The following is a 15227-nucleotide window of genomic DNA, read 5'->3' on the forward strand; positions in this document are numbered from 1 at the left end:
TCAAGATTCAACTTTGAAATTTGAAAATTAACAAACAATTCATACTTTTAGACATGGCTGCTCGATTTTTGAACTTTTTATATGTAAGTTCTGTTTAACAAATTAAAATTAGTAATTTATAAGTTCAAATTAATTATTGTATATGTTGTCAAACTAGGGCGAAACTTGTGTGTATCCTTTGCTTCTATGCTTTCTACAACCTAAATTAAGAAAAATAAAAGTAAGATCCTTGGTAGACAAATATTAAGAACAAATATTTTTATGCGTATCCTCTACTTTTACGCTTCTTTCAACCTATAAAGGAAGAAATTTTGCTCCTTTAATTCTAAATCTCCTCCATAACAATTCTCAACAAAATTACAAAGAAAGGCTATGACATCTTGATGCAATGCAAGGCCGGGTGTACCCCCCTTAGAAGTGACCAAGCACCCAGCAAATAATCACACGGTGGAAAATGAACAATTACACAAAGATTTAGATCCGATGCAACATATATTTCCATAATATAATCATATGATTTACATCGAACATGTCAGGTTGTAAGGACTCCTTGGTTACAGCCATGACAAACAAAGAACCAACTCAAACTTCATAGGCAAACTTCCATCTCCTAGCTATCACCCTACATGATAATCCTAGCTCTCCATCCTAACAATTGACTACTCTAGACAACACAAGACCCTCTACTTAGACCAAATCAAGCCACAAGTTGTCCTAGCAGATTACATTAAATAAACACTTAGGACAAGCCCCAAGTCTACAATCATAACTAACGCATAAGATAAAATAATACTACGCGACCTTAGACATAGGTCCACACACTAACCAACAATCCAAATCCAAGACCGCATAACCTAACTCCCATGGATCAAAGATTGCGAAAACAAACTCCGAAGTCCGCCCAACAAAGGAAGAACACACTACCAACAGCCACCAAAAGAGCTCTAACTCAAACACAATCCATCCAAAAGAGCTCTAACTCAAACGCTATGTGAACATAGGAAAAGTTCCAAAGAGATGCCCCAAACATAACCCTAAGCTCGCAAACATAGGGTCCACTCAAAATCATGCTCGATGCTCCTACATCAGACTCCCGACGTAAATAGAAAAGTGTGTCCCACACTTTGATGCCAAAAGAAATATCTCCACTCAACTTCATCTTCACCAAAGGTTTCCAATTCATCAAAGACAAAAGAAAACATGTGCAAATCAGCCATATCTACTTCATCCATTCAAATATCAAAATCGTATGAATCTTAGCAACACAATCAACATGCCTACTCACAGGAACCAACTGACCATCATAAGGCTTCACAAACAATCTCTCCAACTGATCACAACCAGCACTAGTAACATCACCAAACATGAAATCCATGTCAACAACATCATGAAAATCTAGAACCAGGTCAGCAACAACATGCAAACCTGAATCCACAACAATAGCAAAATGTAGATCCTTAACTATATCAGCAATATGTAAATTCAAATCCACAACCATATCCACATAAGCAACAACATGTAAATTATCAGCATAAATGAAACTCTCAGCAATCTCATTGTCCATAATAAGATGCTTAGCAATTTACATGTTAAATCCAGTCATCTGCTCATGAAAACCAGCATATACCTCACTAACCTCAATGAATTCACCCTTTACCTCTTCTTCATCAACAAACTATCTTCTTCTCTAAACAGTCCTAACCAGCCAAACAACTCTCTTTCTGATTGGTAGATGCCAACTCAAACAAGACTATCTTATCTCCTCAATCATGTCATTGAATTTATTCCAAAATTGATCCAACTTATCCATCAGGTTCCTCTCAAAGTGCAACTGCCTCACATCGGCGATCTAATTGCAAGACTCCAAATGCCTCACACTCAGCGATCTACTATCCATCTTCACAACCTACCTCAATTTGGCAATTTGTTCACCCAAGGAAAACTTCATCTCTCACATCAAAGTTTCAACACCGAAACAATCCATCTACGAGTCCTCTACAATTGCAAACCAGAACCACAAATTGCTACCTCACAACAACAAAAATCTAGGGCTCTGAAATCAATCAATCCACTACACAACCTTCACAAGATCGAAAATGGCTACAATACCATCTGATGTAGTACAATGCTGTTGTATCCCCAAAGGAGATGACCAAACTCCCAGCAAATACAACACAGCAGAAGTATAACAAGATATAATTGAAAACAACCTCTTTTATTAACAACAGATCTTCAATTACATCAAATGAACCACATATATGTTGAGTTGTAAGGCCTTCCTGGTTACGGTCAATACATTCCAAATTACAGACCAGCTCCAATACTTCAAGCCTAAGCTACCAACTTTTTCTCTCTATCTTCCTTCTTACTTCACAAGACTTCCTGGTTACAGTCAATACATTCCAAATTACAAACCAGCTCCAATACTTCAAGCCTAAGCTACCAACTTTTTCTCTCTATCTTCCTTCTTACTTCATAAGACTTGATTACATTACATATATAGTCACATCATTATTCTTCTCTATCCTTCTACAATTCTTTCCACCACAAGGCAACATGACCTTTCAACTTAGTTTGTGCTAACCTAACCCTTTGTGGATCTACAATATTCTCAAGCTCAAAATAATCTCAAGTTCATTAATCCAATCTATCAGTTCTTTAGGATCTAATGAACTAGAATAATTTGATACCTCCAATCTATGGCTCTTACCAACTTGTGCCATAGTTATCAACAATCTTTCTTCTTCAACAGGGATATATACTTCAAATACTTCAAGATCTTTAGCAGCTTCCACATATTCATCTTTTGCTTCAAGATTCCTTCTCAAGCCATTCAAGACATTTTGGATCTCATTCCTCATCTTTGCCTTGAATTCTTCAAACATATGTTCCAACCTCCTAGGATTCATCCTTTTAGGCAACATACTGAATCAAAACAAGGTGCAATTGCCTCAATCTTCAGCGATCTATCCACCAACAAGAAAGTCAACATGTTTGTAACAGGTTACCAACACAACTTGTGCAAGTCGTCTGCAATTGCAAGCTAGAAACATAATTTGCCACCTCACAACCAAGAAGTTCATGTCTTGACAAGTCCAACCTTAACCATATTCACATAAGTCACCAATCCAGATCAGCCTTTGTTCTAATACCATGTGATGCAGTTCAAGGCCAAGTGTAACCCCCTTAGAGGTGATCAATCCCCCAACAAATAATCACAGAGCGAAAAATGAACAATAACACAGAGATTTAGATCCGATGCAACACATATTCTCATAATATAATCATAAGATTTACATCCAACATGTCAAGTTGTAAGGCCTTCCAGGTTACGGCCATTACAAACAAAGAACCAACTCAATATTCATATGCAAACTTTCATCTCCTAGCTATCAACCCATAGGATGGTCCTAGCTCTCCATCCTAACAACTGATTACTCTAGACAGCACATAACAATCTACTTATACCAAATCAAGCCACAAGTCAGCCCAACAAAGGAAGAACACGCTACTAGTAGCCACCAAAAGAGCTCTAACTCAAACATGATCCATCCAAATCTTATGCGGACATAGGAAAAGGTCCAAAGAGATGCCCCAATCATAACCCTAAGCTCACAGACATAGGGTCCACTCAAAACCATGCTCGATGCTCCTGCATTGCATCTGGGATACAAGGTTGTGGAAGTATCATTTTTGTGGCTTTGAATATAAAGGCAGCATTACTAGAGTTGATGCTCACCACCTTGATATCCAAGGAAAGGGTGTGGAAGGATGTAAGTTTTGGAGTTAGATTGGCAAACCTGAACTCGAGGCTGAGATATGTGAGCTATGGGGTGTAAGTGGTGAAGACCAAGGAACTGCACTTGTATCTCTTGCCTCATAGGTCAATGGGTCATCAAAGCTAACCATATGGTTCTACTTCTACCCTACAAAAGCGAAGTAGCAAATTGACAAACTCTTACTCCAAGGGCCCATGTAGCAAAAACTAGGGGGAAATGTAATTTGGCAAGTGGTGCTCATAACCTACTAGCTGAATTATTCAATATGTAAATGAAGGATGATGCACACAAATTCTTCTTTATGATATTGTTATCAGGATTCAACTGTGTAGTCTTCGAGTCAAACTCATTGGCCCATTTTTCACAAGTCCACAAGAACCTGTCCTTCATGAGAAAGAATGGAACACTTAACAATCATTGCACTTCATTTCTTCTTTGCCAATGGCATTCCATTCCATGTAGCTTGATCTCCTTACTATAAGGAGGCAATGGTGATGGTACGAAGGGCAAGACCATCATATGAATCATAACAGGAGACATAATTGGGGACAACAATCTTGTATGAGAACTATTCCAAGATAAATATGTTAATGGAGAAAAATGAAAGTATGTTGGGTGGCAAGTTGGACAAAGTGTAGTCATGGAGAGGTGGATGAGCATTAGCGAGCATTCACTCATCAAAATTGTGGTTACATGTTCAAAGGACACATATTTCCATAAGGCAATTGATTCTTTAGGGCACTGCAAAGATGTCAATTTTCACTTTCAAAAAGTCGAGGATGCTATTGAAAAGGTTGTGTGGTCCAACTAGAGACAAATGCAGTGCATATGTGCAAAGTTGTAGGGAAACTAATTGAGGCAGCTCATAGACATATTTGGTGGACTCATTGTTGTGTGCATGGCATGAATTATGCACTCAAGGATGTGTAAAAGATTGATCGGATCAAAGCAGTGGCCAATGATGCTAAAGATGTGCAGATGTTTATCTGCAACAAAAATGCTTCACGTGCACTCCTTAAGACCTCTACGAAGCAATTCATGAAACTTGTCAAGACTAAATAAGTGTCATATTTCTTTCTTTTGGAGAGAATGTTTATGTTGCAAGGTAAATTTCAACTAATGGTTATGATAGCAGAATGGAATTGGTGGCTCAAGTCAGGATGAGGATGAAGGATATAGTGAAGAACGATATTTTTTGAAGTGATGCAAAACACAGTCTCTGTCATTACTCCAGTTTTCCAGCTCATTAAATATGGGGACCATAAATACATAGTCTCTGTAATTAGTCCAGTTTTCCAGCTCATTAAATATAAGGATCATACACCTAGCATTGGCAAGTTGTGTGAGGCCATTGATACAATGTTTGACCAAATCAGGGCTTTTGTGCAAAAGGACACTACATTCTGCCAGCTCAATACTCCCTTGCACATTACGCCCTATGTGGTACAAGCAAAGACTTGATAAAGATATGCCCATAAAATATGTTTAGTCAAGGTAGGATTCTTTAAGGCTAGGAAAGAGATTTGTGATCCTATAGTGACCTACATCATTCATAGTACATACTAGGTGGACAAAATTTGCCATTCTTAAAGTTTATTCTGAGGCAGACTTGAGTTGCACCAATAAAACATGAAGTGAAGGTAGTATTCTTTAAGGCTATCAAAAAGATGTATGATCTTATAGAGACCTACATCATTCATAGTACATAGTAGGTGGGCAAAATTTGTCATTCTTAGGGGTTATTCTGAGGCAGCCAAGATGGATATAGCAACTGTGGCACAGGAGGGCCCAATTTTCTGGCAGAATTGCCATTGATTGATTTCTTAGACTACCACACAAGCCATTCAATTGTTAACTCAAGATTATCGTTCTTCTACTTCTGAGAGGAACTGATCTACTTATAACTTCATCCACTCTCTAAAGGCATAGACTTACCTCTAGGAGAGCAAAGAAGCTTGAGGCTGTATATAGTGCTTTATTTCATCCACCACAAGAAACTTTTGTACAAAGAAAGCACAGCAGCATGGGGGGCTGTAGAGCCAGAGGAGCCAGTGTAGATTGATAAGGATGTGAAATTACATAAGACAGAGCTTGTTTTTATTAGTTTTGCAGAGATTGACAATGTGAACTGCAATTCCAGCAGTTCGAGTGATAACAAGATTGGGGATGCTTAGAGGCCTCACTTCACTCCAATTTTTTATTTTGACATCATTGTACTTGTTGTAATTGTCGATATTCTTATCTTGCCAAAGATTAATTCATGTGAACAAAATCATCATTTCATATAGGTTTTGTGGTTTATTAAAAATAAATGTCACTAGTAGAGGCTTGGGCACCAAAACTTCAAAAACGGGCCAAAAAAAAAAAAATTTATGTGTTCACCAAAATCTTGCACTTTTTTGGGGGCCCTAGCTCAGTTGGCTAAATCTTCCCTGTTGCAGGGGGTTGGTCCTGGGTTCTAGTCTCTCCCATCTTAGTGGTACCAGTGGGTGTGTCGCGCCAGCGCTAACGGTCACGTTAAAAAGTTTACCCGGTGCATTAAAAGAGTAAAAAAAAAAATCTTGCACTTTTTGTAGAAAGGGGAAAAGTTGAAGATTTGTTTGACAAGTTTTTAGGTTTTCTGCTTGGCCGACATGAAGTTGCCTTCATGCTTAACATAAAGAAAGCACCTTGCTGCTTTACTCTTTTCCCATGTTGCAAGGGTTAGTGAGAAGCTTCTGAGGTTTTATTGGGTAGGACTTTGTCCACATTGCAGGCCTGGAGAAAATATCCATAAGGAAAAGGGGCGCACCTAGCACTCAACAAGTATGCAAGTTATCCTAATAACCTTCGCTTTTTTAGCTTAAATGTTCATTCAGGGATAGGAGGATTCAATGTTTTACATCTTTGAGAATCGGTACATAATCCTCCAAAAGAGCATATTTCTTCTATAGCAAAGATGGGAAACAATGGTATCACAATATATAGGCTATCTGATAGAGAGCAGTGACAGTTCCTAAGGGAAGGGAAAAAGCAAATGTTGTACATGTGATTTTCAAAGGCCATGAAAGTTAACAGCAGTGAAAGTGAGGGTATTCTTGTTTTCCTTCAATGTATCATTCTTGGGTTTTACTGTCAAAGTTAAGGATAAAAGACATCAACTGTATTGGACCAAATGAAGATCATACCACGATAAGAAAACAGAGATGCTTGATAAAGAACAGAGGTAAAGCTTGATGATAAAACAGGGGCAGTGATCTTTCTGAAGCCTTTGAAACCCTTGTCAATTGTTTGCTAGTGTCAAGTTCAAAATGCCTTTATAAGCTTGTGTCTTGGCTTGTCAACCCTCTCTCTCTCTCTCTCTCTCTCTCTCTCTCTCTCTCTGTGTATTCACATACAAACACACACACACACACATACATATATGTGCCCGTGGAATTGAAAACATGACAGGACATTCTTTGGATGCTCAATCTTCAGAATGCAGACTACTAATGACAAAAGACAGTACAGGCAGAAGCACAGTGTTAGGTGACATGAACAAATAAAGAGTAGAGAATAATGACAGTATACCCCTGTGAGTGCTCAGTTCGCCACCAGTAATGAGATGAAAGAGATAGGGTAGTCAAGAATAAGGCACCGATCTTCAAGGAGTGTCATGATAGCAAGAAGATATGGAACGAAAGCAAATCAAATCAAAGCAGATTTCAGACATGATACTCCAAAAGCAAGTTATTGAGAAAGTGGGCTTAACCAGGAGCACCTTTTGGTTTGGATATGTTGCTTGCCGAGGAAGCAAAGATTGGGTTACTTAAATTTCTGAGTGGCGATTATAGGTGCTAAAGATATTGTATCTGTAAGCCGATGTGTGATGCAGTAGTATACTTCTAAGCCAACTCACCCAGATAGCTCAAAGTCTATGTACCTTCAGCAGGAGATGTTGCATAATCAAGTATATAATAATCTAAAGAAAAAGTGCAAAAGCAGGAATTATTGAATCTGCAGAATACATGGAATCTACTGGTGCCATTACAAAGGGTAATCCAGAGACACATTTACATGGTTGTGAGTGGATGAATGAAGGTTGAATTTCTAAAGTACTAAGCAGACTCACATTTCTGAAGTAATAGACAGGCACAAGCCTAAAGAATCGGAACTGGATTTGGAGGCATTAACAGGACCAGTACATGGCCATGAATTAACCACTCATTCTCCATCATTGAGCTAAAATTCCCTGTAAAAGTTGATTTCGGGCTCTCAAAAACAAAACGATGGAGACTTTCCTATTACTTGTCAGATTGAAGAAAAGGATGAGTACCGAGCCTTGCCAAAAGAAGGGAATGATCCAGCTTCTATCAATGCATGCAAGTCATCAATAAAAACTAATTTGTCTGATCACCACCGCAAAGTATACCCGTGAAAATGATCGATGAGTCCATGGACTGGAATGGATTGATAAAGTCAACATCAGAATGTGGGGTTGCAGGGGATTGTGACATGACAATTTGATAAATAAAAAATTTGCATTTGAGATTTCTGGAGCAAAATATTCTACTGGAAACCAAGAGGACACAGGAACCGTAATGACAATGAAACCTTCAAGATAAGACTGCTAGAGGGACAAGGATTTCTGAAGAATCAGATTCAAAGATCAATGTGAACATCACTTTAATTGGAACTGATGAGAAAAATTCTGAACTGTGTATGGAGACAGCTGCAGAAACTGGCATCCATTTTCTTAATGATGCTTTAGAAGTTGCCCGGCAAGTTGGAAAGGAGGCAGAGCAAGAGAAAAGAGAGCTCTTGTATGAGAAGCATGGTAGAGGCAACTGTGCATTCAGCCACAACTGTATCTGTCGGAGGGGAGCAGGATATCTTTCATGAACAAAATGATACAGACACTTCTTATAGTTCAAAGGAGTTAATCTGAAAGTGCAAAGCAGAAATAAAGATTTTCAGATTACGCAATTGCTGTTATTGTTTTCTAATAGTTGATTGTTTGCATTCTTCTCTAAAGTTGTAAGTATTCAAATATGATAGAATACTGAAAAAAATCTTAAGAAAGCTGTAAGAATCTAAGAATTACCAAAAACATAAATCACAATAGACAGAGAAAAAATTTACATCCATTTTTCGTAGTATGCTCAAAAAGAAAATAATTTGCTGTATCCAATGTTTTCAAACATGATCATTCATACACAAAAGCTACACGTGCTACTAGGCAGTAAGAACCAGAGAGTCAATTACTGAACTATGTTGCAATTGAATAAAAACCAAAACATGAAAGGCAAACCCAGTGCATAGATTGTATAGTACACTAAAAAACTTGGAATGGAAGAAAAGTATGAGGTATGGTACCGTGTTCCATAAGTGATGAGCCTCAGAAACAGGTATCGTCAATAAAGCATGCTTATAGAGTTCAAATAGAGATTGCAAATCTGGCTCACTCGCTGTTGTAGAGCGCATCATTGCTGATTTTATTTCCAATGACATTCTTAAATTCCATATTTTTGCTACCTTTGAAAAAGAACCTGTGCAAAACTTTTCTGCTAATTGTCTTGCTGCATCAACATCTCCCACCTTCAAGAGGAAACAAATATGTTCCTCTGCAAGATCTTCATCTATACATCCTAACTGTTCAGCCCTTTCATAAAGATTGAGTAAATTCATAGCAATTTCCTCTACATTGGACACAAAACTCCTGAAAAGAGCCAAACCTTCTGGAACTTCAGATTTATCACAGTCTACAAGGTTCAGCAAAAATTTAGTATAATACCCAAACATTTTAGATGATGTAACAGTGTTAAGGGCATCTTCATAAACCTGTAAACACATGCCACGAATTAACTATCATATTGCCAACCTCTTATCTATAAAACACAGGAGAGAAAACATAAAATTTATGACAGCTAAACTAGTGCGAGACAAGCGTAGTTTCATTCTAGAATAACAAGCATTTGACCCAATGAATTCTTCGAATTAGAAAACAATGCTTCCACTGAATAATTACACTGAAAGAGTGACATCTAGATTGTCTTCATAATTAGGCCATGTATTTCAACTTCAACAATAAAAAGAAAATTAATAGACCCAGAGGAAAAATCAAACTCTCCAAGTAATAATTTCACACCAAGACAAACAGTCAACATAAGAATTAAGAGAGGCCCTGGTTGATTTTAATTATCCTCCAAGAATTTCCAATAGGTCCAATTTAACTGTAAATGTTAATAATACCACAAACAGTGCTAATCAAACCCAAGAAATCAGCCTATCCTACAATTTCCTTCGGTGACCATCTCCTTGAGATAATTAACAAATATGTATATCTAGGCATTTATCTTGATCATTAATTAAACTGGAACCTTGGAATTCAAAAAAGAATTTTTGCGGAATAAAAAACCTATTACAAGTCGAATCCCTGTAAATTTGCTGAATTCTGGCATGGGTACAAAAAGAAAGCACAATTATCTAACCTTCTGACACGTGGACCTCTATGATTGTGAAGTTTGGAGTTAACATTTGAAACTATTGCTTTAGTTTCTTTCATACAAGCTGAAATTGAATAATGAATGAAATTGACTATTTGCAAGTGTTTAATACCATATATGTTCAGTTACAAAGCATGTGAATATAATGATGTTACACCCCAAATTTCGACCCAGTTTAAAATGTTCATATAGCCGTTGAGGTTCACATGAAGTCAGTTGACAGTTAAATTTGTTATAATCTTGTGAAATAGTAAGATGGGTAGTCATTATGATTTTATATGAAAATAACATGCTAGTTGATTATTTATCATGAATTATTATGATTTCATATGAAGATAACATGCTAGTTGATTATTTATAATTTTATCATGAATTCATGGAATTGAAAAGGCAATTAGTTGTTATGATTAATTATGATTAATAACTTATTTTGGTAATATGATTTAATTGCGGAGAATTTCCTTGTAGGGAGCACATCAAAGGGGTGGGAGCATTGTCAGAAAGAATTGGGCACAAGAGCATCACCATCACTGGGCAAATGGGTATGAACTGTGAATCATCATGGTTGAGGACCTAGCAACTACATAATAGGATAAACACATTAGACACGCATGAGCTATTAAATAAACATTTAAAATATTAATTATGTTTTAATTAAATATAATGCGTACCTCAAATGACTTTTGATTGACTTTTCCACTACATCATTATAATACATATTTATGTACATACACAAATATAAATTAAAGGTGACATCATAGTATTATTTTTATACAAGATTTTATCTATTTAATATGTCCATTTAAATGCACGTACACAGCGATAAAATAAATCTTCTAAAATGAAACATGTAGTTAGATATACATATTTAAAAGGTATGACCTTGGATAAACAATTACCATGTGTCATCTTATTCAGATATATTTACGTGCAAGTGAATAAATATGTTTATTATATTCTTTTCACTTATAACCTTCAAACTCTTTTCCTTATTTATTCAATTCTTTATTTGAAACTGAAATGCACACTTGGCATATTATATTGGCGTTCAAAAAGCCAAGTCATTTCTTTAAAGAGTTACGGCTTCTTGGATGCCATGGAGTTTATTGAATACCTCTTTAAATATTTGAAAGCCGAGAGAAATCAAATGCTTTTACATACATTTGGAAGCCGAGAGAAGTTGGATAGGTTTTTGCTCTCCACACAATATCCCTCTGCAATTTTCCTTAGGTTCTTTCCCCTGCATATTTTCTGCCACAATATTCCCATTTCATCTATACTTTTGCTGAAATATGTGATTGGTGATCACACTAAGACTGCATTGGGAGTTCTTTCTGTAAGGGAGCTGGTTGATAATGTCCAGCCAAGACTCCAACTACTTTCCGAATTTACCAGGTTATGAGGTTGCCTCCCCATATCCCAATGAGTATAATATGTTCTATCAGATATTACTGCATTTGTAATTACAGCAGTAAGATACAGTTCCAGAATATGTCATACATAATCCTTGTTTTAATAACATCTGTTAGTTCCTCTTTAGGACAAAACTTCTTATGATGAGTCAAGACCAAATATCCATGTCATGATATCATATCTTTATTCTACAGTTGAATGTTAGAATCAAATGGTATTCATTCTACAAGTCTTAAGATTATAATTCTCAGGTCACAGAAATGTGATATGCTGAAAAAACATGTAATATTCTTATATCAGTTGAGGATCAACAGAAAGAGTTGGTTGCTCTGAGATTCAAACACCTGGGACTCACCCGGCTGTATAGCCAAGGAAAAGGGTGAAGAGGTGAGAAAAAGAAATCTACATTAGCATGAAAACAGAATTCAGATGTGACATAATTATTTATTATTTTAAATGAAATCATTTGATAGCTCATGCATGTCCAATACATTCTCTGTTGTCAAGTCGAGTGATGTGATTAAGTACAAGGATGCTCAGTGACTAACAAGGTGTTCAATGTCTATTCCGAGTAGGGAGGGTCTTTCTAATTAAAGAAAATGTGGGGATAAGTTTGAGGTCCGTGGTTGGGAGGTTAAACCCCTGACAATGTTTCCCTTCTCCATGAGATGTTAGAACATGCATCGGATAAAGATAAGTTGAGCATGCAAACATTTATTGGTAACAGGTATTTTTACTTTTATGATATTTATACAAGTAGAAAATATGATGGATTAATTTATATCATTGAATTCAGTTATTTCCTTTGATTAATACAACCTTTCTCGTCAATGTAATTGGTAACCATTTAGACCGGTTGACCTTCCAACTGAATATGGAATATATCTATAGGATTGTTATTTCAGTCTTTCATTTATAAGAATAATGATGCTGAGCATATCTTCTAATCTTATGTTATTGCCACAATTAGCAATAGGAAGAAAATGAACGAAACAGAGGTATCTGACGCCCCAAATGATATAGTGGTATCTGATGCCCTAAATGATACTGTGGTATCTGATGCCCTAAAAGATATTGGTATCTGACACCCCAAATGATAAGGTGGTATCTAACGCCCCAAATGATACAGTGGTATCTGATGTCCTAAATGATACAATGGCATCTGATGTCCTAAATGACATTGGTATCCGACGCCCCAAATGATACAATGGTATCTGATGCCCTAAATTAGCCAATGGTAATTGATGCCCTAATTAACACAGTGGTATGTGATGCCCTAAATGATCCAATGATATTAAATGCCCTAATTGATATAGTGGTATGTGATGTCCTAAATAATCCAATGGTAATCAATGCCCTAATTGATAGAGTGGTATTTGCTGGTAACCATCATTTGATATTGATATAATGGTATTTGATAGTAATCATCATTTGATTTTGATATAAAGCTATTGGATGGTAATCGTCATTTTATCATAAATGGTATTTGTGGACTAACGTGGGTGTTTGCAGAAGCATCCCTAGATTGATTTCGGTTTCAAATTCCACAGTATGTAAATTTTAATTTCCATAGTAAATTCATTGATGGTGTTTTCAATTGTTAGTTATGAAATTTCGTTTAACTGATTATAACTGTTAATCGCATTCATATGAACGTAACTAATATAACTATCTTCCTTTGAAGATGAAGTAATGATTGTATTTCTTTGATATGTTAGTTATTAGTTAAGACCTGGAAAAAGTGTATATTACAAATGATGTGCCTATGATGCCAATAAGGTAAGACTGTAAGTAACAGACAACAGAAAATTGAAAATGAGATGTATTTAATTTAGTATAAACTACCTGAATTGCATTATTCAATGCAGCAACAACCTTGTCTTTATTAGTTTGTTTCTTCCGCTGGCATCTTGAAATATGTCGCCATGCTAACCAGTTCCAACAACTTTCATCATTTGCAAAATCTTTCTGCATGCTTCTGCACATCTCATCTTCTAAGACATTTGCTCTTTCAACATCAAGATGATCTAACATTTCAACAAATTGTTGACGAAATCTAAGACTGGATGGAATAGCATCAACTGCCTTATTAAAAATAACATAAGCCATCTTGAAACCCAACTCCCTAATTGCAAGTACGTCTACATTCAATTCTGACTCCTTAGTCTCTGTTTCCAAAGTTTCTCCATCATCGGGCTTTTCTTCGTTTAGGGACATGAAAAGGTCACTGTTTTCTTTTATCCACTCTTCCTTGTCTTCAGCATGACGCAAAGAAGAAACTTTATCAAGTCCAAGTGCTACTTTGCGGTCTCTCAATTTGTTAACAAAGATGAGTTCCATGCGAAAGTACTCCAACCAGAGAGTTTCTGACTTAGGGCATGCACGTATCCCACTCAGCATAAGAGCTCGTGCAGCCTTTACGTTCAGGTTCCGTTCAAACTCCCAAGCTGCAGCATATATCCAAAGTCCAGGAACATTTGGATGATAGTTAAGTGCCTTTCCAAGAACCTACAAGTATCAAGTGTCGATAAATGTTTATCCTTTACAATATGTTGATCCTTACAATCACTGGCATTAAAAGTCATAAGACATGAAGAACATTCTATTGAACAGTATTATAAAGAGAAAATAAAGATGCAAGACCTTTTTCATGTGGTTGCTTCTCTGTTCTTTGCAAAACTCCGCATACTCAAACCAGAGTCTCAAGTCCCCCTTGTTTCTTGTAAGAAGCCTGCGATAAATATCCAGAATCCTTCTTGCACTAGTCTTATCACAGAGAGAAAAGCGCCATTTTTTATTGTTTTCCTTCAAACCTCTTTTGACCTCCTTTTTCCTCAAACACCGTAAGGCTTCGAGCTGCTTTTCATATTCAATATAACGAAGATAGTCTTCCTTAAGAGGGCTCGGTCGCTTCAATAGATACTCAAAGTCTCTTCTTCTCCTCACAATTTCTTTAATCTCTGTCTTGTTGAACAGACCTTTTTTCTCTAAGTCATCCAGCTCTGGAATCATGCGCTCCAACTTATACTGAACAATGTCCGCCATCTTCTACAAAATCAAAGTAAACTTGAGCAATGTAATGGCGGAAACGAATACAACTTTATGAAATCCCTGTGCTGTAGAAAGAAACAGCCTTGAGGGCTTGCAGACCTAACACGAAGAAGATCGGTTTCGTAAACTCTAAAAATAGTGAATTGAAGAATGCTTCTGCGGATGGGCGCCCACTTTTCTACGCCTGCCGACAAACAGTAAACGAGAATTATTTTAGGGTCGAACTATGTAACCTAACCTATAGTAAGGTTTATCATACTAAGTTTATTTATGTATAAGAATGTAATTAAGCTTAAACAATTTTGTGGAACTTTTATTGCAAATATATGTTTATATTATGGACACGATTAGTGGATAGACTGTATATTTTCAAGGGAGTGGGGAATAATGGTAAGTATTAATATTTAAAAAGTTGTACAGAGAAAAATTGGATGATTATGGTTTTTGCCAATCTATTTTTTGCTATTAGTGTCGATACATTTATGTTAGGGTAAGGGATCTCCCCTCCTTGTGTTCC

General features: G+C 36.5%; 1 protein-coding gene across 2 annotated transcripts in view; it reads right to left on the reverse strand.

The window, feature by feature from the left end:
- The window catches only part of LOC149538453 (U3 small nucleolar RNA-associated-like protein), a 61955-nt gene extending 47003 nt beyond the window's left edge, over window positions 1-14952 (reverse strand). Inside the window, exons 1-3 of one of the 2 annotated variants that reach the window (XR_016356060.1) lie at window positions 14303-14933; window positions 13505-14167; window positions 9117-9581 (exon numbers count right to left, since the gene is read on the reverse strand). Coding sequence is in view for 1 of the 2 variants with exons in the window: in XM_089799779.1 (XP_089655905.1) it covers window positions 9117-9581; window positions 13505-14167; window positions 14303-14704 (1530 nt within the window). In the remaining variant the exon portion in view is untranslated. Of the gene's footprint in view, window positions 1-9116; window positions 9582-13504; window positions 14168-14302 lie in introns of both variants that reach the window. The other variant, XM_089799779.1, reaches the window with a different exon arrangement.
- Between the last annotated feature and the right edge of the window lie 275 nt (window positions 14953-15227).

This window comes from Cupressus sempervirens, chromosome 9, assembly GCF_028749045.1.
Source record: "Cupressus sempervirens isolate cs-2001-9-10 chromosome 9, ASM2874904v1, whole genome shotgun sequence".
Taxonomy (NCBI): domain Eukaryota; kingdom Viridiplantae; phylum Streptophyta; class Pinopsida; order Cupressales; family Cupressaceae; genus Cupressus; species Cupressus sempervirens.